Source organism: Chiloscyllium punctatum, chromosome 2 (genome assembly GCF_047496795.1).
Source record: "Chiloscyllium punctatum isolate Juve2018m chromosome 2, sChiPun1.3, whole genome shotgun sequence".
Classification (NCBI taxonomy): Eukaryota; Metazoa; Chordata; class Chondrichthyes; order Orectolobiformes; family Hemiscylliidae; genus Chiloscyllium; species Chiloscyllium punctatum.
Window position 1 is genome coordinate 143,399,097 of NC_092740.1, and position 27,344 is coordinate 143,426,440.

The 27,344-nt window shown below is 44.3% G+C and overlaps 1 protein-coding gene across 1 annotated transcript; it reads left to right on the plus strand.

Moving 5' to 3' along the window:
• Positions 1–183: 183 nt before the first annotated feature.
• Positions 184–27,161, plus strand: dusp4 (dual specificity phosphatase 4). Its single transcript, XM_072589209.1, has 4 exons — positions 184–720; positions 13,993–14,129; positions 18,024–18,243; positions 23,775–27,161. The coding sequence occupies exons 1-4, from the start codon at positions 360–362 to the stop codon at positions 24,158–24,160; spliced, it is 1,104 nt and encodes a 367-aa protein (XP_072445310.1). The 5' UTR covers positions 184–359; the 3' UTR covers positions 24,161–27,161.
• The last annotated feature ends 183 nt before the right edge of the window (positions 27,162–27,344 follow it).

Consider the following 27,344-nt stretch of genomic DNA (forward strand, 5'->3'; position numbering starts at 1 on the left):
TATATCTGACTGTGTGTAAGGTCCTGGCTGTGTGTATCTCTGTGTTTATATCTGACTGTGTGTAAGGTCCTGGCTGTGTGTATCTCTGTGTTTATATCTGTGTGTGTGATTAGGTTAGAGTAATAGTTGACCGTTCCAGTAGATGGTGAGCGCATCACTGCCCATACATGGCTGTGGAGCGGTGCTTCATTCACAGGATCCGTGTATAAAAAGGAGGGAGTGGCCTGTAGCTCTCTCATGAGATATTCACAGAAACACTGGAGTCTGTGAGAGACAGGGGGTTTGGGGGAGGGGATGGAAGCCTGCTGCCTTGTTGTCCTTTCCCAAAGCAGGGGCTAGCAGGCAGATGCGGCTGGAGGATGGAGGTGTCGGATATTGAGTGCGCTCAGGTGAAACGCTTGCTGAGGCAGGGCGGCCGTCAGTGCCTGAGCTTGGATTGCCGCTCGTTCCTGGCTTACAGCGCGGGTCACATCGGCGGCTCGCTCAACGTGCGCTGCAACACCATCGTCAAACGCAGGGCCAAGGGCTCGGTCAGCCTGCAGCACATCATCCCGGCCGAGGAGCCCCGGGCCAAGCTCCAGGCCGGCTTCTACTCGGCTCTGCTCCTGTACGACGAGAGGAGCCCGCGGTTTGAGCTGGTCAGGCACGACAGTACCGTGAACACGGTGCTCAAGGCGCTGCTGGGATCCTCTCACCCACCTCACATCTACTTCCTCAAGGGTAAGGGGCGCTCACCACCTCACCCCCCCCCCCCCCCCCCACCCCCTGTCCCCCTGCTCAGGCTGGGTCCACCATTCACTGGGTTAGCATTGAGGGGTGGGGGTGAGTTATCGCTCTCAAACTGCACATCCCTCGTTAAAGCAACACCAGGGCTCTAGAGGATTATTCTGATGTTTAACAGGATTTGTGAAATTGGGGGGCGATACCGTGCGAGTTTGTGCTGGATTGCTCTCTGTTCGTTTAGGAGCGTGTACTAGCGCCAGCAATGTTAGTGAAAACACTTACTACTGGGTCCCACTGTCAATATCAGAAGTCTTTTATTGGTAATTGCGGTAAACATTTCCTGGTTACTCTTCAATGTCTCTTAGTAATTATGGGGACGGCTTTCGTATGCTGGCTGTTGTATTTTCTCGGTTAGGTTTGGCCCAATCTGTGGGACTGTTCACATTGACACTGCGTTTTCACTGAATCCCTGGTCTCTCCGTGTGGATGTTCCAGCACGATCTTTCAGCCAGTCCGGTTGGGGAATGAGCCACTCGATGTTTTGGGGTTTGTCCGTCTGGCGGCAGAAAGCGAGGACCAAGGCGGTGAGGGGGTTGCTCGGTCGACGGTGCCGGACCGTCACCGTACACGGGAGCCCGTTCTCCCAACCCCCCCCCCCCCCGAAGTTACTGCCGCTTAGGGGAAGGGGGAGCGTACGGGAAGGTGTCAAAGCCGGCCCTGAGCAGCTGTAATGTGAAGGCTGGGTGTAGCCAGGGGACTGAGCTGAACAACAGATGCACAAACAGCGGCTCTCCCAGTTGGACATTTCAGTCCCTGGCCTCCTATTCCCTTCATTTGTAAGGAATTGTCCCTCTCCCTCCATCCCCCTCTCTCTCCATCCCCCTCTTGTTTACTGCTGTCCCACTGCAGTCTCACCACCCCCCACCCCCCATTGGCATCTCAACATCAGGCTCGGAATGCAACAACAAGAAACCCACAATCTTTACAGAAAACACACATCCCGTGTGTGAAATGAAACGATTATTTCGCTATCATTTCATTCATTCGTGAAAGCCACATCGCCCGAGTGTTTCAGGTTACAGTGTGTGTGTGTGTGTACCTTTACTGTGGTCCCATCTCCTCTCCGTCTGACCAGGAGTTACAGCAAATTGTAACCAAATGGTTACTGTAAAAGAGGCGCAAGTGCATTGATGTTGTTCATTAACTACTTGGTGCGAGTCTACCTACTGGTGAGCGGGCTCTGCCTTCCATCGTCTTTTAGTTTGAATTTGGTTACTGCCTGGTCAAATGTTCCTCACGCCTCCTGTCTCTCTTCCCCCCCACCCCCCGGTGAGCGAAGGCATTGAGAATGGTGTACTGTATGTTTATATATGTATATGAGTTTGTCTTTTGTGTGTGCACTGTGTGTGTGTTTCCTCAGTGTTTGCACGAATGTATCACTCACTGTTCACCCGGCCATATATCTGAGAAGCTCCAGTTCAGAGCCAACACGGTACTGTAATAACCTGCCCTTCGCAGATTTTCCTCCTGAACGCTGACAGATCGGCAGCTCAACGCTCCGTTAACGAGCAGCCAAAGACTAGGAAAGTCAACCCTGCCAACCAGGACCTAGCTGATCTGATTGCAATCTCCAATCCCCAATTGCTGCTCCCCCCCCCCCCCCCCAAACCCGGTAACTATAGGTTTTTTGGCCGAAACGTCGATTCTTCTGCTCCTCGGATGCTGCCTGACCTGTTGTGCTTTTCCAACACCACTCTAATCTAAACCCCGCTAACAATACTCTATTCACCTCCGCCTTAGCCAATATTCAGAAACTGCTTCCAAAGCCTGTCCAAGAAGAGGATTTCAGAGACTCTCAAAGCTCTGACGAAAGAAAATTGCGTCATCTGCGTTTTAAATCTCTTGATCTTTAAATAGTGACTTCTTACTTGTAGATTCTCCTGTCAGAGTGAACACCCTCTCCACCATTGGACCCCTCTGCACCTTATATGTAATGATTAAGTGCCCACACTGTGCCAAACTGTCAGTATCGCTGCCAACCACGCTGTTTTCTGGGTCTGTGTGCTCTCCTTAAACACATTGAAACTATCTGCTTCTGTTGGGCACGTGTTCCCCGTTCTCATTTTGCCAGGGGGCAAAGCAAGTAGGAAGTAGGAGTTAATTTCACCCAGGAGAAAGTGAGGGCTGCAGATGCTGGAGGTCAGAGCTGAAAAATGGGTTGCTGGAAAAGCGCAGCAGGTCAGGCAGCATCCAAGGAGCAGGAGAATCGACGTTGCGGGCATCAGGATCTTAGGATCTCACAGAGCATTTCAGAACCAAGGCAGTGTTCTGGAAATGAAGACACGGTTGTAACTCTTCAATCCAGGAGCCGATTTATTCAGCCAGTCCCCACAGATAGCAGTGTGATAGTGACGAGAGCAGGAAAATTGTGTCTCCCTGATCGAATCCACACCATTTCATTCCATAGCAGACCCCATTACAATACTAAGTGATTTTCCCGTCTGCTTTCCACCCAAAAGCTGTTTCACAGGCAACTGGTCGAGAAGGTCAACCTTTATGAGGTCTGTAACACCACAGCGCTACTCCCTCATTATAGAGAGAGAGCTGGTGGAGATTGACCTGACGGCCACCATACCTCAGGGGAGGAGAGAGATTGAGATGGAAAATCCTTCGGGCGACTGTGTGGAGTTTGCACATTCTCCCCGTGTCTGCATGGGTTTCCTCTGGTTTCCTCCCACAGTCCAAAGATGTGCAGGTTAGGTGGATTGGCAATGCTAAATTGCCCATAGTGTTCAGGGCTATGCAGGTTGGGTGGATTAGAAGTGGGAAATGTAGGATTACAGTGATAGGGGATGGGTTGGTTGGGATGCTCTCTGTGGGGGGGTTGATGTGGACTCAAAAAAGGGCAGCACGATGGCTCAGTGGTTAGCACTGCTGCCTCACTGCACCAGGGTCCCAGGTTCAATTCCCACCTCAGGGACTGTCTGGGTGGAGTTTGCACATTCTCCCCGTGTCTGCGTGGGTTTCCTCCCACAGTCCAAAGATGTGTAGATCAGGTGAATTGGCCATGCTAAATTGTCCATAGTGTTTCGGGTAAAGATAGGGGAATGGCTCTGGGTGGATTACTCTCCGGAGGGTCGGTATGGACTTATTGGGCTGGAAAAGCGCAGCAGATCAGGCAGCATCCAAGGAACAGGAGAATCGATGTTTCGGGCATGAGCCCTTCTTCAGGAATTTAAATATTCAACTTCTCTAGTCACACTGTCCTACGTTCACCTTTGTAGTCGGGTAAACAAATGTGTCAGGGTTTCTCTAGGTCACTCAATTATTAAACAGTAGAATCACCTTTCATCTTCTGTACTTTTGTTTGTCCTACCCCAGTATGGACAGAGATATCCAAGGTCCTGGACAGAAGGGCAGTTTGACAGATTTACAATATTCATTACAGCAAGCAACTTGCACTTATACTTCATAATAAAACATCTCAGTATTTTTGAAATGGGTCATCTGACAAAAAAAAATCAAGCATACATATTATTTATTAATATGACATTGAGTGAATGTGATTAGTGCACCCTACCCTGCCACCAGAAGTTAGTCGTTGCTTCCAACTTCTAGAGATTAGTGATACCAGAAATAATCCGTAAACTAGTGAGAAAACACCTACTGGATCCTAGATTTTGATGATTCAGCAATTCCGTGATTTTTAAGGTGCATGGATGGTGAGACTAATCTTCACATTCATAGCATCAGCAGAATTGACCAGAAAATGGTTACTGGAAGTGAAATCTGCATAGGCAGGATTCAATGAGCTGGCCGTAGGAAAGGAACCAATGATGGAAATGAATGATTCAGAAACTCCAGAGTCATTAAATCTGTCAGCTCTCCAGAAAAGGGTATCTGTCATCTCCTGAATGTCATTGTATCCATGCTTCAGACAAAGTCAGTCTAATCACCTTTTCATGGCAATATCCAAAGAAAGTTTCAGATGTGACCTGAACTGAACCAATATTCACCAAGTACGCTGTTGCAGTCTGCATGGTCTGTAGGTCTACAGCACTCCCTCCCAGTGACTTCCGTTACCAAGAAGAACAGGAGTTGTTGTATTGCTGTGGAAAAGCATGATTTTCATTTACATTTTAACATTTGTGATCACAGGGATGTGGGTACAGTCACAACAGTTAGGAGACATTTGGATAAGTACAGGAAAGGTTTGGAGGAAGATGGGCCAGGTAGTTGAGACGAGTTTAGTTTGGGATTATGGTCAGCATAGACTGGTTGGACCGAAGGGTCCATGACACGCTAAAATGCTTTACAGCTGAAGAGCCAAACACAGCCCCTGGAGTAACGTGGAAACATAGCCGTCAGCTTGTTTTCAGCAAACTCTCTCAAACAGCAATGTGATAACGACTAAACAATCTGTGTTTGTGATATTGATTGTGGGATAAATCTTAGCCAGAACATTGAGGATAGCTGCTCTGCTCTTCATCAAAGTAGACTATTTTACATTCACATGAGATGGCTGATGGCGCCTTGATTCAAGATCTTCTCTAAATGATGGCACCTTCAACAGTTCAGCAACTGTTTGGTACTGCAGTGAAGTACTGGTCTTGATTCTTGTGTTGATGTCTTGGAATTGGACTTGAAATCATACCCTTCAGACCTTGAAGAGCTCTGTCATCTCAAACTTTTCCACCAATTCCTGTTCCAGCTGATCTTGGACAGATACTGTTATTCATTCACTACTGCTAATCAAAGTATTGCACCTTGTTTGATTCTGTACTAAATTCAGAAGTGGCCTAGCAAGCCACTTGGAGTGCAAAGATAATCTCAGTTTCTCTCCTGTACTGTAAGTTATCTTTGTAATCTCTGCTCTCCTGTCTTCATTACCCCCACCCTCCAACAACTAGTGTGAGTAGCTTATGGATTTCATCCTCAACATGACTGAGACCATCCAGTCAGTTACCTTCGCTACTTCCTTCTCTTTTGCTAGTTCACCGGGGCCAAACTTCCTCTAAAGTTCTCTGTGCTCTCACCCTGAACAGGGTCTGTCTGTCTGTCCGTGCCTCTCTCTCTCTCTCTCTCTCTCTCTCTCTCTCTCTCCCTATGCGTCTCTCTCTCTTCTCTCTCTCTCTCTCTCTCCTTTTCTCTCTCTCTCTCTCCTTTTCTCTCTCTCTCTCTCCTTTTCTCTGTCTGTCTCTCTCTTCTCTCTGTCTCTCTCTCTCTGTCTCTCTCTCTCTTTCTCTCTCTCCCCTCTCTCTCTGTGTCTCTCTTTGTCTCTCTTTTCTCTGTGTCTCTCTCTCTCTTCTCTCTCTCTCTCTCTCTCTCTCTCTCTGTGTCTGTGTGTGTGTATGTCTGTCTCTCTCTGTCGGCTCTCTCTCTCTCTCTCTCTCTCTTCATCATGTCCATGCGATCCATTTTATTTTCCTTCAACCATCTTTCCATTATTTGCTGACAAATCAGCTTCTCTCCTTGGTCCCATGTTAAGTTATCCGACCATTAAGGTTGCTCTCATTGCTACTTTCCCCTTTTCTTTCAATCTGCCTCCATCACCCTCCTTACGTCAAAAAGGCAACATTAAACCCACTCATTCCTGGAAAATATAACCTCATCTCCAATCTCCCTTTCCTCCCCATGCTCCTTGCATATATTTTTGCCTCCAATATCTGAGCTCAGCATTCTCAGAATGTTTGAAATATGCCAATCTGGTTTCTTCCCAAGGCTCAGCAACTCTTATCACAAATCACTACTGTCATCATCTGGACAACATCCAGGCTTGGACTGATGAATGGCAAGTAACATACCACACTACAAATGCCAGGCAATGACCTTCTCCAAGGAGAATCTAATAATTGCCTCTTAATGTTCAATGGCATCACCAGTACTGAATTCCCCACTGTTTATCCAAGCATTTACTATTGACCAGGACTGAAATAGTCTGACCATATAAAACTGGACTAACCAAATAAATACTGTGTCTACAAGAACAGGTTGAATGCTAGGAATTCTGTAGTAAGTAATGCACTTCCTGTCTGCCCGAAGCCTGTCCACCACCTGAAGTTACAATATGATGCAATACCTCTTGCCTAAATGGTGTAACTCCAACAACATTGAAGAAACTCAAATCTACCCAGGACAGAGCAGCTCACTTAACTGGCACAGTATTCTCCACCTTCAACATTTATACCCTCGACCAATGATATACAGTAGTAACAGTATCTACCATCTACAAGATACACTCCAGTAACTCTGGAAGGCCTCGCTTCCAAACCCATGACTTTGACCATCATGAAAGACCAGGGCAGCAGACAAATGCAAACACCACTACTGACACATTCTCCTCCAAGTTTTACACTGTCCTGAACTTCGAAATATGTCACCATTCCTTCATTGTAATTTGCTCTAAATCCTGGAGTGTCCTTCCAAACAGGACAGTGGATGTCTCTACAAATGAAGGATAGCAGCAGTTTAAGAAGGCAACTCATCATCACCTTCTACAAAACAACTAGGAACAGGCAATAAATGCTGCCCGCATCGATGACACCCATAAACAAATACTCTTTTAAAAATGTCAGACTGCTTGTCATGCATTCAGTTCTTAATTATCAGAATTTTCCTCCAACTAAATATTGAGAAGACTAAAATCATTTTCAGTACCCCATCCCAGCATTTCTTTCCCTCAGACTCCCTTCCTGTTCCTGACCACTGTCCACGGCTGAACCAGTCTGTTTTCAATCTTGGTCATATTTGACCTTGACCACATACCCACACCAATACTAAGATCGCCTCCTGTAAATCCACCTCTGTAACATTGCTGAACCCTGCACCAGCCACAGCTCATCTGCTGTTGAAACATAACTTTACTACCACTGGACTTTGACTATTCAAATACCCTCCTATCTGACCTCCTGCATAAACTGAGGTTCTCCAAAATTCTCCTGCTCATGTCTTAACTTGCACCAAGTTAAATGCACCCATCACCTTAGCAGCACTCTGATCTACATTGACTCTCAAGTATCATCGCAAGTTTAAATTCTTTATCTCTGTGGTTCAGTTCATCAGCCCTGAATACCTCTGTGAGTTGGAAGGTTGTGGGTACAAATTTGACTCAAGTACTTGAGCCTAATATTCTAGATTGATATTTTAGTGTAGTGCTAAAGGAGTACCGCACTGTCGGAGATTATGGTTTTAATAAATTGGCAGCTTGGTGGCTCAGTGGTTAGTGCTGCTGCCTCATAGTGCTAGGGACCCAGGTTCAGCTCCCAGCCTTGGGTGACTATCTGTGTGGAGTTTGCATGTTCTCCCCATGTCTGCATGAGTTTCCTCCCACAGTCCAAAGATGTGCAGGTCAGTGGAATTGGCCATGCTAAATTGCCTATGGTGTCAGGGGTAATTAATCAGGGGTAAGTATAGGGTAGGGGAATGGATTCGTAACAATCCTGATTATTGCTCACTTTGTAACTACTTCCTCCATCCATAAATTGTCTGCCTCTCTTCCTTCCTTTAAAGTATTCCTTAGCCAAGACTTTGACCTTCTTCCTGATAATTCCCTTAAGTTGGTCAGTGTCAAAGTTTGCTTACAGACATTCCTGTGAAAGGAATTTTACTAATTTTACTGCAGTAAAGCTGCTATGTAAATGCAGCTGCTTTTCTTGTTATGGTTTTTATCAAACTGTGATTTTTTTTTTGTTTCCTTGCCACTCACTTTCCAGCACTGCTCTCTCTTTTCCCTGTTTCACCCAGCTTTACCCAGTGTGTCTATGACACTCTGGGTCACTAAGTCATTATGGCCTGTGTGGCACTGCATTCGAATTGGGATACCTAAGGCTGATCATAAGTTTAGTTTTGGCCATTTCTACTCATAGCGGAAAGTTGAAAACTCTTCCAGAATCGATTGCAACATCCATTTTGGATCACCTTCCTCAGTTGCAATGAGCCTCAGGTAAATGGATAGGAGGATGGGAGGTCACAGTCACATGACATGGAATCAGACTCTTTGGGGTCGAACCCAGGTCCCTAGCGCTGTGAGGCTGCAGTGCTAACCACTGAGCCACCGTGCTGCTAAATTGTTCAATGCTGACCAGTATTCCAATATAAACCAGCCCCATTTGCCTGATTTGATGGGAGATTGTAACTTGACAGAGGCCAGGAATCAGGCTCGATATAAATATTGCCTTAGGGATTCTATGACAGGCATTAGGCCCCTTATTTTCATGTGCAAGGGGCCTAATCTGCTTTAGACAGACACTATAGTTATCTAAGCAATTGTCAATACCAATACACATGGTGCCTGTATCCCGAGCAGTGTAGGGCTGTGACATTATGCTCTTTAAGTCTCGTTTTACATCATTAAAATAGAGGCAATCAGGTCTAATTTCTACCTAACGGCTCCTGAGGTTTCCTCACATGAATCTGACCACTCTTTCTCCTACGTTTCATGTACCTCCTAACTTGCATTTAAATCCGGCCTTTTTCGCTTTTTCTATTTTTCTGCCTACTTCAAAATAATCAGTTACACCGGGTTCGTTTTCTGAATAGCCCTCTTAATGTATTTGAGCAGTTTCACATTGATATAATAAAATGGTGTAGTGTCATAATATTAATATCCTACATTTCCTGTCACTGATGTTCATGCATATTGAATCTCAAAGTTTCTCTCTTAAGGATATATTTAGCCTCTGACGAATAGTCAGCTTCTCACAGGCTAACAAAGCAACCCCCTCCCCCAACTTGTTCAACCCATCTACACTATGCACTTGTGTGGACACTCCACATCACATTGAGTAAAACACACATACTGTTTCCCAAATTCAAGAGAAGTACTTCCACCGTGCAGGATTAAAGGTGAACCTTGTACCTTCCAATGTCTGATGAGCGTTTTATGTTCATGTTTTCATTCAATTAGTTTTGAAGCTTATGTCATCTCAGTGACAGATGGATTTGAGTGTAGGTAACACACATTAATGCAGGAAGCAATAGAGATGTGTCAAATGAAGGGTCTTTATCAATAAAGTGAGATGATTCATAGTATGCTTCAGGCAATGTGAAGCAGTTATCAGTAATGTTAATCAAAGATCAAAATGCATCTTGAGAGCCATTTGAAACCCTTATTATCATCTTCTATGGATTATGCCAGATGTGAAGAATGGGTGAAGTTTTGGGAACCTTGTCTGAACAATTGCATTGATTGAGTGGAGAACAGAGATGATTGTCAGACTCTCCCGTTGTGAGAAGGGACTCACAAAACTCAGCTTGTTTGTGCAGGAGTGGAGAAGTCCTGATCTAGAATGTCAAAAGGGCTGATAGACATTGACTATGCTGATGGAAAGATGAGGTAAAAATTTCTGCTCCTTTAAGCAATGTGGACAATGGCGAGAAAGTTGGGAAATATAGCGAGACTGAAAAGAAATGGAATCTCAGCGTTGAGAAAACGTTGTCTGCTTTTCGTCTTAAAATTTAAATGGTGGTTTCAGAGCCTCACTATCAAGTGTTGACTACCTTATTGCCATGCATCTGTCCCTCATCATCAGCTTAACATGCCTCATCAATTGTCAATTCTCGCCTCCTTCTCGGAAGAACGAGACCGAGACAGTTTCTAACATGAAGGCCTGAGGAGTGGCCAGCAGCAGTAGCTTGCTCCTTGCCTGTCCCACCCTTTATCAGACTCTGCCTTCATTCCAACATCCCTGGATGCTTCAAGGACATTGTCTTCCTTCACCCTTCAAGTATCCAAGGCGATATCAGCCACCGAAGAGCTTCACTGCAATATCATGGTTGTTCTACTTCACCCAGAGAGTGGTGGCTGTGTGGAATGCTCTGCCCCAGAGGGCAGTGGAGGCCCAGTCTCTGGATTCATTTAAGAAAGAATTGGATAGAGCTCTTAAAGATAGTGGAGTCAAGGGTTATGGAGATAAGGCTGGAACAGGATACTGATTGGGAATGATCAGCCATGATCATATTGAATAGCGGTGCAGGCTCGAAGGGCTGAATGGCCTACTCCTGCATCTATTGTCTATTGTCTATTGTCTATTGTCTATTCTCAGGCTCAATCTCTCATCACTTCAGACCTTCACAGCTTCACTTTGGAGCTTAGAGACACCTCCAATTGATTTCTGCTAGGTGGGTTTGCACACAAGGACATGCACACATCTGCACAGGGTATGTCTTATTATGGTGCTTAGCTTCATTTCTCAGCATTTGCTCACTTGGCACTTACTTGGAGGCTGCAGTCTCTGTGGCTTGCATTGGTGTTTAATGCAAAGGGAGAGGAAGGCAACTGGTCATGACTCAGGGCACTGAACAGCCAACAGGGTTAGCATGTTTCCGAAGGGCACCATGCTATGTCAATGTCACACCTTCAGCATGTGCCAACCGCTTACATGGCAAATCCAGCACATGTGCCCAACCAAATGGTCACACCTGTAAATCAAAGGGGAGAAGTGCTTAGAAAGGTCAAGAGGGACGATGGTCAGTCAGGGGTACCACCACAGTCAAGAGGGCAGGCCACCTTCAGTCAGATGCGTGATTCTACCAGAGTCCAGGCCTCTGCGTCTTTCTAGTCTCAGAATTGGGTCGCAGTCAATCCTGCAGTCTGGGGATTACATACAACTAGGTGTGTGTGTTTTGGAGGCATCACTGTAGGGGCTGGCCAATTTCCCTGCACTGAGAGGATGGGAGGGATTGAGTATGATGGAAGGTAATGGGAGATGCAGGAACAGAGGAGGTTGTGAGTCCCCAGTGAGTAAAGATGAAATAGCTCCGCAGAGGCTGGTATCCAATGACCAAGTCTCCCTTTATTTACATGTGGCGAGGCCTTGACACCAATCCAGCTCCCTCAGGGCTAACTCTCAGAGTCAACAGGATGTCTGACACTCCTGTTCTTTTTTTTCAAAATATCATGATCACCTGGTGACTTTGCAGGTCACCATGAGAACATTATATCGTTTAATAACCATCTCATTTATTTGCTTATTGTTACCAAAATATTGTTGTGGAAGTGGCAACTATGCTCCTGTTCTTTTATTTTCTTTTTTCCCCAGCACCTATGTTGGTGCTCCTGTTCTTATCTGTCAGTCAGGAATCCCGAACTGGACCAGGTTAACAGTCCCAATCAAGGAGCTCGAATTCTATGGGGTCCACCTGCTGACCTCGTTACAATCATGACAGAGGGCAGGAAGGGTCAATAGTTTGAAAGGATGTGGTGGATGAGATATGTTGAGTGGATATGTTGAATGCAATCCCGAGAGATTCAGTCTCAGAGTCTTGGTGAGAGACATATACTGTACCAGAATTAGAGTCAGTAATGTCAGCTCTGCAAGTTTGAGGGAGGAGAGAGAACATGGTGGCACTCTTACCCTTGTGAATCATTCACCTTCTTCCTGCCCCAAAGGATATTGTGTTTTAACTGGGTCACAAAAATGATCTGGTCTGCTATTTGGTTCCAGGTTGGCTGGGTCTGGTGGTGTCCAGGTTGGCTAGGTCTGGTGGCGTAGCATCCTTTGCTGGTTAGTCAGATATGGCACTGACCTTCACTATGTGACAATGCTGTGGCTTTAAGAGGTTAGAGTCAAGATCAGTGGTGCTAGAAAAGCACAGCAGATCAGGCAGCATCCGAGGAGTGCTTTCCCAGCACCACTAATCTTGACTCTGATCTCCAGCATCTGCAGGCCTCACTTTCACCTGCTTTGAAAGGTTATTCTGTCCTTTTTTTAAGAGAGGTTTTAAGTCAGAGATGATGAGCTATCTATGTGGAAAGCCAGGAAAGTAAACAGCTTATGAGGCCTTGGTTTTTTTTAAAAATTGGAACAATAAAAGCAGCCTAGATGGGTGTGGCCAGCTCTCACAGACCAGACTTTCTAGTTTTCAGGTTTTTAGCTTTGGATTCAGTGGCAGTTGCTAATGGAGTTTCAATATGGTTGGAAGCTGCAGTAAAGGTCTCCTGCCTGCTACTCTGAATTTTCATGATTTCTTTTCTATCTTTGTGCTGTTGGATTGCATGTGAAAAAAATCGGATTTCTGAATTTGCCTTTTTGGCAAGGGGTGTGTTTGTGGGATGGTACTATATTGGAACAGTTAATTAGTAATAGTTTATCTATTATTCTGTTAAGTTATACAGTCAAATTATTCTAAATTTCACTTTGTGACCTTATATTTTAACTGTAGTGTTAAATAAATTGTGTTTTACTTAATATTGCGTAGTTTGACCAGTCGATTTGCATGTTGAACACAGCACCTCACATTTGCCTTTAAAACAAGAAAAAGGTAGGGTCTTAATATATTTTGAGGGGCTCTAGTCTGGTCCATAACAACTACCCAACCCCATATACCAGCATCTCCAGCTGGTGAAAAGACGAGGTAACCTGCCTTTCTGGGTGATGTCATCAGTGAAATTGATTAAGTACACTACGTGAAGGGCAGTTCCTAGCCTTCAGCATCTTATATCATATTTTTCTCTAAGGTGAAATGGAAATGACATAAACTAACTCCCAACAAAAGCGAATGACGAATCAAAGGAATTTAAGTTATCTGCTGAGAACAGGATTGGGGATTAAATTGGTTGATATATCCAATGCTTCTTAAAACATAATGGGTGTAAAATTGGTTTTTAAGGTAGCCCATTTGAACTCAATAGGAAAAAGAATTATTATTCATTCTTTTGCTTACTTTATCCTACTGCTGAAGAGCAGTTTAGGTCACCTTGGGTTCCTCTGTGGCTGGAACAGAGAGCAAGTGGGAAGAGATTAGAAAGTGGAGAAGTGGTCTGATTAATATCAACAAAATGGTTTACAGAAGTGGGGAAGGTAGATCACATGATCAGGCAGGATGCAAAAGGATGAATTGAACTTCATGGGCCAAATAACTATTTCTTACTCCTTTGTTTGACGATTTCAGGGATGATATTGGCCTTGGACCAAAGCAAAAAAAAATGACAAAACAGAAACTACTGGAGAAACTCAACAGGTCTGGTAGCACCTGTGGAGAGAAAGCAGACCGAATGTTTTGAGTCCACTGATCCTTCTACAGAACTCTATTAGAAAATGGCAGCCTGTTTTCCACTTTTCCTGATTTTCATTGTAATCAAGGCAATAAAACAACATGTAAAAGGGATACTGCTCCCCCAGCTACATACTCATACCCAAAATTTTTCTCATGTCCTTTAAGTATTTGACATTATGTAATGAGTTATCAGTCCCTCACTCCATGAAGTACAATGGCCTCAGGAAACCATATAAAATGAACTGTGTGCAGTGACACTATGCTTCTTTACAGGAGGATATGAGAGATTTTCTTCCGAGTATCCAGAGTTTTGTGTTAAAGCGAAAAGTCCATCTGGAATCTTGTCACCACCCAACGTTGAGACACCGGGAACAAGTTTAAGTGCCTGTGGGACTCCCCTCCATGACCAGGTAAAATCAGCTTCTCTGTACTCATTCTCTTTTACTTCATTGCTCTCTTTTTTTTGCAATGATAACATGGGGGTGGGGAACCCTTACAATATCTAATTTGCTATGAATATTCCTATCTTTTGACCAGTTCATTAATAACTTTCGATGAAATCAGAGATTGCTGGAAATGTTTCTTAGGTTAAGCATCTTTGGAGAGAGGGAGAGACAGCGTTGACATTTGAAACATTAGATTTCCAGCCTCCCCAGAATTTTACTTTTCTATCAATAGTCTGTCCTTATTTGCAGCTTGTGGTTACTCACACACGTGTTAATAGTGATGGCTGTCTATCCAGATGCAAGCTGCTGCAGTTGTAGGAATTTAAAATCCAAACACAGATTGGTGGAAATATCGAACAGGTCCAGCAGCATCTGTGCAGAGAACGTTAATGATCAAGGTCATTGAACATCCATCAGTATTTTTAAATGACCACGCTTCCCAAAGCTAAAAGGAGAAATTTCATTTTTTAGCACTTTTCCCAACCTCAGCAATCCCAAAGATCTTTGCACCAATGCAAGAAACACAGCAGTCAAAACTGCACACACAGCAAGTGGCGGCATGTAATAATGACAGAATCTGTTCTGGTGGTGTTGGTTGATGGATAGATTTTGGCCAGATGACTGCAGTATTCTGCTCACCATGGTTTCAGCAGGAGTGGGAATAGAAGGTATAATGGGTGACTAGCTTTCACACCCACCCCAACTCCTATACCATAAAATAGGATGACCCCCCCCCCGTCACTTTTACATAAACATTGAATGGCCAATTGAACCTCGTTTCCAAGTCAAGTGCTCCAGTATCATACTGCCTACACCCTAATGTGGGTGTGCGGACAGAGGGGGAAGGCTGTTACTAAAAGAAATTTATGGAAAAGGTGAAGGAAGGCACATCATTGAAGCAAACCCCATTGTGCCCAAGACCCTACTCTTTGTTCTTGCCACCCTCCCCTGGCTGCCAAAACCTGTCCTTCCCATCACCTTTAAACTCCTTCCCAGGTTCACCGAAACCTCCCCGTCCAATCCTCCAGCTCTTTTGGCTAGTTTCATCCTGGGTGTCGAGTTAAAGCAGGGCCCACCACTGAGTTCTGGATTTACTCAAATTGTAAGGGCTGATCGGTTGACAGCTCTCAAGGGCAGCTCTCGAGGAAACCAAACGTAAACTTAAGGAACGGTTCGCCGAGCATCACAGCCAGGCCCACAGGAGCCATCCGGACCTCCCAATCACCGCCTATTTCAATTCCCCCAACCACTCCCTTTCCAACATGAGCCTCCTTGGCCTCCTCCATTGCCACAATGAAACAAACTGCAAATTGAAGGAACAACACCTCATCATCTGCCTGGGCAGCCTACAGCCCAGAGGACTCTACATCAGGTTCTCCAGTTTCAAATAACCACCCTTTCCATCCTCTGAATCTCTTCCCTGCCCTTGCCCCTCTCCTTCCCTCCATCCACTGCTCCCTGCCACCAACTGGATTTGTTCCTCCTATCGACCAGTCAGGTCGTACCCTCTACCTGTCTTCACCTATCCCCACTTCACCACCCTTCCCCCAACTCCCCCTTTATCTGCAGCTCCCCCCACACCCAACCCCAGTCCTGAAGAAGGGTTACACCCAAAACATCGACTTCTCCACCTCCTGATGCTGCCTGGCTTGCTGTGCTCTTCCAGCCTCCTCTGCCTGTCTCCTCAAGGGTAGGGCATCCTTGGTCTATCTAGCTGTCTGCTCATTTAGCGCCACTGTCAACAGATGGCTTCTCCTAACTCTGTCAGCTAGTATCTGACATCCAGACTCACAGAGAACAACACCCCCCCTTCCCCCCCACCCCCCCCACCCCACCCCACCCCACCCCACCCCCATTCTTTTCCTGACTTGGGGACTTTAATACCACACAGAGGGAGGGAACAGCCAACCTTGGTTTGACAGCTCATCACTAAGAACAGGGTAGCATTTTTTATTGATTGTCAGGGCAGATCATATGCTAATGGAGTGGGACTCAGATGCACAGTCCTTATGACTCAGAGCTGAGAGTGCTGTTACTGAACTAAAGATGATGCCTGACTCATAAACTGGGGTGGAGGGAGAGGCGAAATAACACTGACAGTTTTAATCTTGGCGTAAATGCATTCCACTCCACTGAGTCCACAAGATAACTAAAGCTGTTCTCCTTTACCGATTTTGAAATGTATGTTGTAGAAATAGGAAATGAAAAGAGATTCTCACTAAATGATAATGCCCTGGTCTCCCTCAATCCTTTATAGTGGTGGTTTCAGCATTGTAAGTGTTTACATTTGTTCCTTTTTTTTGAATTAAATACTGAGAAGCCAACATGAAGTAGAAATGCACAAGCAGCCAGCAGGAAACTAGAAGGTGCTGAACAGATTCCTGTCTCAGGGAATGTGACCAGAATTTTCAATTAACATTATGCAACATAACAGTTATCACCAGGGGTTGATGTGATGAAGGGCTTTTGCCCAGAACGTCGATTCTCCTGCTCCTCGGATGCTGCCTGACCTGTTGTGCTTGTCCAGCGCTCTTTCCAGTTTATTGCTTTTTACTCTTTTCCCTCAAACCTTCTGCTCGACTGAAGAAGCCAACTGGGTCTGGAGAGAGAACATTCCCAAGGTGTCAGATTGCGTGGTGTCATAAAGTAGTGACACAATTCTGGCACCATCAAATACTCTTTACAGGGGTTAGTGACATCACTGTCCAGTTGTTGGACAGTTGCCTCTACATTTCAGCAGGTATCTGGCAGGGCAAAGCAACAGGGAGAAGGCAGATTTTAAAATCCAAAAGGCAGTCCCACTGTCACCATCTCCCCACTTACCATTTGTCTGCAGGATGTAGAGAAACCAAGCAGGCTGTACATATCCCACAGTGTACCCCACAGCATAAGGCTGAGACTGAGTGGTTAACACTGAAAGGTCTCACAGCAACCCCTAGCCACTATCTTGCCAATTCTTACCAAATGTAAAGCGGTGATCTCGGTACATCTAACCGGATGTGATCAATAATGCAAAAGTTCTTAAATTTTTCTTTAAAGAGTGTCCAGCACTTTTCAGTTTTATGTTATACGATTAGGGGATTTGGTGCAATCACCCCCATCTTTGTGTGATCTGATCGCATTCTCCTTCTGGAGGGTCAGGCAAGCTGAGGTGAAGGAGAGAGACTCAAGGATGAGGCAAAGCCATTCCCAATTGCACAAAAATACAGGTAAAGGGACTGAGCAGGTTTTTGAAGAGTCTGCTGGATTCAGGAATAAGCGTTTAAAAACATAAAAAGGAAAATAGACCATTCAGCCCAAGAGCATGTTTCACGACTTAGATTTTGGCTAATTTGTGCTTTAATTCCATTTATGCAGCTTTACCTAATACCTTTACAAGTCTTATCCAACTAAAATCTGTCAATCTCAATCTTGAAAGTTTCAATGGATTCAGCAACCAATGTTTTGAGAAATGAGAGCTCACGATAAAAATTGCCAAAGCTGATTGGACCTGTGCCTGACCAACATTTGGTAACGAGACGTTACAAACTGAAAAGATACTGCTCATCGTATTGTAACCTAGGCCTGCCTGAGACCCAGGGATTATGAAGTCAGGTCAACCTGGATCTTCCTTTATTAGATGTTGGAACTGCTCCTGTCTATTCTCTGATATTCCATGGTTGTGTGTTAGTGCTTCTGTTGTAATATGACATTGTTACACCTCAGGTCCTATTGCGCCATAGGCCTTGCTTGTGAGCTGTATGTAATGAAGAATTAAGGGCCACCGCAGAAAGTGAGCTGTATAGATTGTGTTTGTCGCCACAGTTGTCACTACTTTGAAAATGACTTGTATAAATTGATTTGTGTATTTAAATATAGGGAGGCCCAGTGGAAATTCTTCCTTTTCTCTACCTTGGAAGTGCGTATCATGCATCTAAAAAGGACACACTCGATGCTATGGGGATTACAGCTCTCTTGAATGTCTCCTCTAATTGTCCAAACCATTTCGAGGATCATTATCAATATAAATGCATTCCAGTTGAGGACAACCAGAAGACAGACATCAGCTTCTGGTTCATGGAAGCAATAGAGTACATCGGTAAGATACAGATTTCTAACTTAATGTTCCTCAATGTTTACTGCTTGGTATCTCAGTATCCTTTACTCACTTGCTTTTACTTAATAGTCAGTGGTTACACTAAGTAAAAACCAAAAGCACAGCGGATGCTGTGAATCAGAAACAAAAACAGAAATTGCTGGAAAAGCTCAGCAGGTCTGAGGAAGGGTCACTCGATCCAAAACGTTAACTCTGACGTCTTTTCACAGGTACTGGCAGACCTGCTGAGCTTTTCCAGCAACTTCTGGTTTTGTTTCGGTCAGTGTTTACATGTTGGGGGACTGTTTCTGGACTAGTTTCTCGTTTCAACATAAAAAGAAGGTGTTACTTTAAATATCCCCAAAGCAGACCTCAGCACACAACTGGGTCCGTTTCGAAAACAGAATGAAAATCAAATGGTGTTCTCACTCCTCTGCTTCCAAATTGTGATCAAATCCTCTCAGTATATGAATTGCAGGGAACAAGCACTAATTTATAAAACATATCGATTGTGACTCATTGTTGTATAGAGCTGGAAGCCTTCCTGTCCTTAATGTTTAATTTACGTTTCAAAACGGAACTGTAGTGGGACTAAAATCATAAAGGATATGGAACATGTTAATTGTGGACTGACTGATGTAGTTCTGAGTTATGCAGTTCTGACTGAGGGTGCCATTTTCATCACAACATTGTGCCTGAATGTTGACCAGTTCAGGTAGTGGTTTTAGGAAACATTGCAAGCGATTCTCAGCCACATGTTGCTTAATGAGAATTTGGCATTTTTTAAAGGCTGGCCAGATGTGGGTTTTAAGGCAAAAATATTTCACATTTAATGCGCTCCAATTATTCTGGCTGCAACTCTAAATGCGTGTTCCTCTCTAACTGAGATTTACACAAATCCTCCTCTCCCAATCAGCCACCGCTCTATCGTGTTGCCTACTTCCTTTGGGAGTGACACACTGCCCACCACTCTCCTGGTGTGCATCCCAATCCAGAATCAATCCCCTGTTAGTCTAGTTTCTACAAGGACATAGAAGGTTAAGTGACTGAGGCTCCCTCAGAATTGAGGAGGTTGTGTATTTTGAATGTATTATATTCCACTGATTGTGTGTGTTATTGACCACAATTATCATTCTGTGACATATTCATATCTTTGAGCGTGTACATGTTAAGAAAGAAAGAATGAATGTGAACAGCATTATATGGGGGCTAGGAGGGAATGGGCTAAACTTACTGCACAGAACGCTGTTTGTTTGCCAGCGGTGGCAGAGAGAATTGTGAGGATTCTGAGCCCCTGGCTCCAGTTATCTCAGGTGGGGAAGCTGCTGCCTGCAAAACAGACCACTGGATTGAGGCATCATCATTGATCTGGGTCAGGCACTGGGAAGGGGGCAGGAGAGAGAGATCTCAGACATGAAATGTAGCAGCCCAGATCAATTCAATGTACTCTGAGGGTGAAGAATTCAATACTTAGCCTCTGATGGCCATCTTTGTTCCCTCCCCCACCACCCCCCACCTCCCTAAGAATATAAATTATTCACAATAGTTGCAAACAAAGACATTTGGACTTGAACATTACACCGCTTGCAAGAAAATTCAACTTGCCCGATTGTAATCATCATAGTTTACAGATAAAACCCTTATCAATTATACAGCCCACAGATAAGAAGTTACAATAATGCAATCGACATGAAATTCTCTGTAGAACATACTTCACTCTGATTGGCTTATAACGAGCACCAGGACATGGCCTTGTTGGTGGTGAGAAAGGAACTTTCTGTCAAATGCCTCCTATGTGCCTGGAGGATGCCTGCACATTGTGGTTGTTGTCCACTTCCTTGTGGTATGTATGTATCTGTCTTTGCAAAGAAGATCTGGAGAGAAACCCTGTGGTCCCTTTAGCTGGGCTTCATCCTGAGCAGCTCTGTGACACTGGACTCTGTGCTGTATGGATAATTCCCAGGGATCTCCACTGGTGCAAACATCCATGGTGCTTGAAGGACTGTCCTTTCAGAGAAAGATACATTCTGATTTGCTGGTCTTCCGGTGCAGGAATTCTCCTTGACCAAATGTTGCAGACGGCCACAATCTGATGCTCAGGACTATACGCTGAGGGACAGACTCAGGCCTCAGCTGGATGTTGTCAAGGTGCAATGGGGAAAGCTCGGTGTCTGATGTATAGGTGTACTGCACATAAACAGGCCCTTTGGCCCAACTCTTCCATGCCGACTAGCTTTCCTAAACTGAATCACAGACAATTATAATTATTGCCAGCATTTTTGTAATTATGTTTGGAAAATGTTTTTACAAAATGATCACTGAAAGATTGTATTTGTGATTTATTGGTACAAGATAAATCAGACTTTCAATTCCAAACATAGGTGAATGGGACAAGTTCAGTTTAGGATACCTGATCAGCATAGATGAGTTGGGCCAAAGGGTCTGTTTCTGTGCTGTATGAGTCGATGACTAGTCCCATTTGTCTGCTTTTGGCCCATATCCCTCAAACTCTTTCCAATTAATGTACCATACACTGTAAGGCCTGACACTGGAAATCCCCTCAGATAGTCTGCCTCAAAGAATATATGTTGTAAATCAAGTCTGTCAAAAAAGAGATACATTCTTGGTCACATTGCCGAGGTGCTTTGGACACTTTAGAAAAGGAGCCTGCCCATATTATTGGTTTTATTAGGAGAGGTGATGGCCCAGTGGTATTATCTGGCTGACATGTGACTCCAGACCCACAACAATGTGGCCGAATCTCAACTGCCCTCTGAAATGGTCCAGCAAGCCACTCAGTTCAAAGGCAACTAGGGATGGGCACTATGTGCAGGCCAGCCAGAGAAGCCTACATCCCAAGAGTGAACACATAAAAAGGGAGGTAAAGCTGCTAGCCATTACTGCCAGCTATAAACACTTTAAACTGACTCCAGTGAAACCTGCTCAGTGACCAAACTACGGTAATCCACATAATTGAAATGATGGTGTAATTAACGACCTTTGCATCTGGAGGTGTAACTGCAGGGAGGCCAAGTTTGGAGGAGCACAGAGGCCTAGTTGAATTGTAAAGCGAGAGAAGGGTGTGCTGTGGCTAAGGAGGTATTTAAAAACAAGAGTAAGAATTTTAAGATTGAGCCATTGCCAGACTTGGAGTCAACATAGGTCAGTGAGGATTAAATGGGACTTGCTGTGAGTTAGGATAATGGGAACAGAGCTTTAGATAGTTTTAAACTTGTAGAGGATGCTTAGTGGGAAACCAGCCAGGAGTGTTTGGAAGAGTTGAGTCAAGATGTAACAAGGGCATGGATGAGAGTTTCGGTAGCAGATGAGATAAGGCAGAAATGGACAATCTCCATCTATGGAGAGCTTTCAGGCTTTGCCAAGAGGATGCTGTGTTTATATATAACATCAAATAATGGCCAGGGAAGGTAATGGAGTCGGTGAGGTGAGTAGAGAAGACCGCTTTTGGAGAGGCCAAAAACAAGGGCTTCAGTCTTGGCAGGATTCTGGTGTGAAGTCAATTTGAAGCCAAACAGCTACTGACTGAACATGTCACTGGCAATGTTTTGCAGCAGCACTTTTATATATTCCAGCTGGGTTTTCGAGTTGGCTTTTCATATCTGTCCTGTACCTTTCATCTGTAAACTAAACCATTCACCTGCTTCCTATTCCTCTTAAACAAACAATTTATTGATTTTTTTTTAAAATGCCAGGCAATCAAAATGTTGTTTAGATTGTGAAATAAGGATTCAAAGCAGAAATACTCACTGCAGAAGAAGGTCATTGAGTTGCTTGGGCCTGTTCTGCCATTTAATTAGATTATGACTGATGTCTACTTTAATTTCAGTTATCCGTATTTGCACTGTATCCTTCAAATCCCATATGCAAAAATCTTATCTCAAAGGTCTACAAGTCTCAACGAAAAGAGAAATTAATCAATGTCTAAGTTTTAAGTATCAGAATGGGCCCGTATCTGCAATTGCAACCTACAGTTTTTAATTTTTGTGAATAAATAGATACTTATTGCTAACGTTTCATTTAATTCCTATAAGCATTTGGCTAAACAATCAGTAACCATTAACTTGCTCTATATTCTCTTTTGAACAATTGGAATCGAAATATAATTAATAGTTAGATATTCTTGTAACCATGGAGATCCCAAAATATTTTCCACACTAATTCACTTTCAAAACTTCCTTACAGCATTGTGTAGCCCATCTGGCTGGGGTGAGGGCTTTAGTCATTCATGTTTCTGTGTGACACACAGCAGCAAACTGTGAGAATTAAGTGGGAAGGAGTCCTTCCTGAAAGTTAATATTTGAAGATAATTTTCAGATGATGTCATTTCACTTCAATCTTTGGACAGATCAAGGTCACAGGTAGAATTAGGAAATGAAACAGTGTGAAGAGGCAAGGTTTAGAAGGGTCCATGACTCCTGATTCGACTAACTGTGAAGGATAGGCGAATAAATAACCCTTGTACCAAACTGCATGATATTTTACATCTCACATACATTTTAAAAGAGCTTGCTTAAGTTTTCTTTAGATAAGAAAGGTAAAATTAAATAGTTAAGGAACTGGTTGCCTCGCAAGTGTGTATGTGTGTGTGTATGTGTGTGTGTGTGTGTGTGTGAGAGTGAGTGTGGGCCTGTGCTGGGAGTGAGTGTGGGCGGGCCTGTGCTGGGAGTGAGTGTGGGCGGGCCTGTGCTGGGAGTGAGTGTGGGCGGGCCTGTGCTGGGAGTGAGTGTGGGCGGGCCTGTGCTGGGAGTGAGTGTGTGCGGGCCTGTGCTGGGAGTGAGTGTGTGCGGGCCTGTGCTGGGAGTGAGTGTGGGCGGGCCTGTGCTGGGAGTGAGTGTGGGCGGGCCTGTGCTGGGAGTGAGTGTGGGCGGGCCTGTGCTGGGAGTGAGTGTGGGCGGGCCTGTGCTGGGAGTGAGTGTGGGCGGGCCTGTGCTGGGAGTGAGTGTGGGCGGGCCTGTGCTGGGAGTGAGTGTGGGCGGGCCTGTGCTGGGAGTGAGTGTGGGCGGGCCTGTGCTGGGAGTGAGTGTGGGCGGGCCTGTGCTGGGAGTGAGTGTGGGCGGGCCTGTGCTGGGAGTGAGTGTGGGCGGGCCTGTGCTGGGAGTGAGTGTGGGCGGGCCTGTGCTGGGAGTGAGTGTGGGCGGGCCTGTGCTGGGAGTGAGTGTGGGCGGGCCTGTGCTGGGAGTGAGTGTGGGCGGGCCTGTGCTGGGAGTGAGTGTGGGCGGGCCTGTGCTGGGAGTGAGTGTGGGCGGGCCTGTGCTGGGAGTGAGTGTGGGCGGGCCTGTGCTGGGAGTGTGGGTCTGTGCTGCGAGTGCTGACTCCTGGAATTGGGATGTGTTTTGGAGTAATCTGGATTTACAGCACTTGTGTTTGTATTCAGAATTTGTATGCGTTTGGGTCCAGTCTTGATTGGTGTTTCTTTCTTTCCCTTTTCGATTATATTCAGACACAGTATTGCTACACTTCTCAGTTTAAATGTGATCATGCTCCCCTATGTCTGATGTTCTTTCTCATTTTAGATTCTGTGAAGAAAGGTGATGGCCGAATCCTTGTTCATTGCCAAGCTGGTATCTCGCGGTCCGCCACAATCTGCCTTGCTTATTTAATGATGACTAAACGTGTGCGACTTGAGGAGGCCTTCGAGTTTGTCAAGCAGAAACGGAGCATAATCTCACCCAACTTCAGCTTCATGGGACAGCTGCTTCAGTTTGAAACCCAGATCCTGGCTCCTTCACGTTCTGTCAAAGCGACCAGTCCTTCTGCAGCCCTCAGGGAGCAAAGCAAATCTTCATCAACCCCAACATCTCAGTTTGTGTTCAGCTTCCCCGTCTCCGTCAGTGTTCACTCAACCCCAAGTAGTCTCAGTTATTTACCCAAACCCATCACAACGTCACCAACTTACTAATGGATGTTCACTTATAAACTCAACCAAACATTCATAACTTATTTCTAATAGAGCATCCAGTCAAGTAGTTTGTGAAACAGTCTGAACACTTATTTTGAAGGGCAAAAGAAAGTTGGCTTTCAGTTTTGATGATAATTCTCTTGTAAAAATATTGGCTACGTTTACACTACGTGTCAAGACTAGAAACTTACTTTTGCAATAAGAATAAACGTGAAGTTTTCTTTGACTCACTAATTAAATGCATTTGCCTCAGTATTGATATTCCAACTACTGATTAATGCAAGCTTCCTTCTCTGTTGACCAAGATGTCAGACTGGGACTTCCATTTTACCCGCTGGGAGGCACCAAGTTAACATCTCAGCACCTGCATGTGAATCATATATGTCTTTCTCTCCATAAGTGTCAGAATATAAAATGGACAAAATGAATATAAGGATCACACTGAAAATTACAAAAGCGAGACCTACTGCACAACACTGTTCATTTCATTGATGCCAGACCAATCAACGAAGCTGGGAGGAGAAAGCAAGGACTGCAGATGCTGAAGATCAGAGTCGAGAGAATGTGGTGCTGGAAAAGTACAGCAGGTCAGGCAGTATCTGAGGAGCAGGAGAGTCAATGTTTCTTGAAACGTCAACTCTCCTGCTCCTCCAATCAACGAAGCATTCTGATCTTCCTGTCAGATGCCTGGCACTGGATGGGACATTCAAGAAACCCCTTTCCCATTGCGTCTTTCAGTTGCTTTATTTAAGGAACAGTTTGGGACTTGGCTGTGGTGATCTGTTCTGTTTGTGGAAAAATAATTCCCCACAATCCATGTCAAACCACAGAATCAGCTTCTCCCATGATGAGACACAACAGCCCGACACGTGCTGGAAAGCCTCAAAGGGTAGGAACAGCTTGGATTTTCCGCTTACACAGAAAATAAATCCTCATCTGCAAGCCAGGTTAGCCTTGTCTATTGGAATGGAGAAGTCTCTTGGGTGCCTGGAACATTTCACAAAGGGCTTTTCAGTACTCCTGTACCTGCCAGAGTCCCAAATAATCCTGTACTCTTCCAAGGAGCCAGACTACACCCTGCTCATTTGTTTGGTTCTCGCATCCAAAATACCAGCACACAATCACATTCAAATGAAAGACTAAATCAAATTAGCTGAGAGACGTTGCCCACAGCAGAGGGGAGCCAGTTTACTTGTGACATTTTGCACAATCATAGGAAGGGAGAGGTGCCAAGGGTCAGCACAGTACGTGTCAAAGAAACATTGTACCTTTAAAAAAAAATGCAAAAATAACATAGAATTGAAAGCACAATTTAAAAGAAAAATGATCTGATTCAAGACAATGACTGGAACCTAATGCACTGTTAATTCACAATGAAGACAGCTGGACAGTGAATGACCAACTTTAAATCTCCAACACTGTGCTTGGCTATTACTGTTTCACTCTAAACTGGCCACAAACATTTTCTAAGCTGTAATTTACTTTCATTTGAATCCAACACTGACTGAAATTTGCCCTGAACCTTTTTGGAAACTATTTCTGGTTGGCTGATTTGCAGATCAGAAATGAATCTGATCTATTTTCAGTAAATAATACTCTGTAAAGTCTTTGATGCTCAATGGTTTTATTTATCTCAAAGAAAATCACCTTTTCAAAGCTATTTGTAACTCTAGTTCCCGAGTCGGACAGATCGGCTTGTACAGAATCCTTTAAAAGCACAGCCTTGCTCTTAAAGTTTTATTTAAATCATCAGAGTGCCGCGGTTATTTTTTGTATGTGCAACATTTGGCGACTGGCCAGGCTTTCTGGAGGTTGAGGCTCTCTGGCTAAGCACATGCTCGGAAAATTAATCGTGTACCTCAGGTTCATGCAAGTTCAGTATTTTTTCTACTTCTCAATATAAGGTCCCAGATTTTGTTGGGAAAGTAACAGTGAATTTAATATGTTCATCTTGTGGTGAGGAACAGACACACTATGAGCTGAGAATCATCACAAGATGCTGGATGATTTGCGACATTGTGTCTAAAAACTGAAACCTCACCCACAATCTTATCGTGAGGTGAAGGAATTGTTGGATTTGTGCTGTAAATAAGAACGAAACTCTCAGTGCAGAAAGCAAGGAACGCTGTTACATAGTGTAAAGGTACTGTTAATGTTGTGATTTATTGTCCCAATAGGCTACTTATCCTTCAACGGCCAGGAAGGGAATAATTGAAAGTAAGGAATCTCACTCCCACAGGTAGTAAATTGTCCCTAGAGAGTTTTTGATTTTTCGTTTTATCCTTAATGCTGTTTCAGTCTCTTATTTCTCTGACTCTCAATTAAATCTTTATTTGTCTTTCTGCATGGTGTTAGACTTTAACACACCTGGTTCTCTGTTGCCATTTGGTCCTTTCCCTCTCTACCCTTAAATATTATCTCCATAGTTCACCATGGCCTCGGAAGCCTGAATGACCATTATCAATCCACTTCCAAGGTGCTCCACGCCAGCCAATGTAAACAATCTTTCACTCAGAGCTTATGATCCATTGGCAAAATTATTTCGATACCTGATCTGAGATCCTCGGATGGAAGAGAGATCAGGGCACAGGGTCAATGTTCCAACTACTTTAGCCCTGACTGCAATTCACACTCCCACCTAACAATGTTTCACACTGATTGAGAGTGTCAGAAAAATATCCCTAATGCAATATACCTGAGTGAATGTTTTGATATTTGCACATGTTTTGTCCTATTTATGAATAAGGAGCAGTAAATGTTAGTTCAGAAATTGCTTGAGAAAAATGTACACCAAGCAGTATAAAGAATGTGTTGTGGTATTTTATACTCTCTTTTTTTCTCTCTCTCTCTCTCTCTCTCTCTCTCTCTCTCTCTCTCTCTCTCTCTCTCTCTCTCTCTCTCTCTCTCTCTCATATATATATTTCATTTCATTTGTCACTCTGAAGGTCAGAACCTCGTTCTGATTTATTTATTGCCCATGTTTGTAAAATTTAAAAAATAAAATGACACCTTTTCAACTTTAATTGGTTGCCATGCATTGTGTTGGTACTTTTTTACAAAACTATCTTCCAATAATACTGTCAATTAAAAATACTGACAATTACACTGTCATATTCTGTAGGGATTCTTCATTTAGTGTAAAAGTTAAAGGAAGAGTCACTATAGCCTCAGTAGATCCGTGTCG

Coding starts and splice junctions, on each gene's coding strand:
- dusp4 (XM_072589209.1), top strand. CDS start 360: ATGGAGGTGTCGGATATTGAGTGCGCTCAGGTGAAACGCTTGCTGAGG. Junction 721..13,992: donor TCACATCTACTTCCTCAAGG/GTAAGGGGCGCT, acceptor GCTTCTTTACAG/GAGGATATGAGAGATTTTCT. Junction 18,244..23,774: donor GGAAGCAATAGAGTACATCG/GTAAGATACAGA, acceptor TTCTCATTTTAG/ATTCTGTGAAGAAAGGTGAT.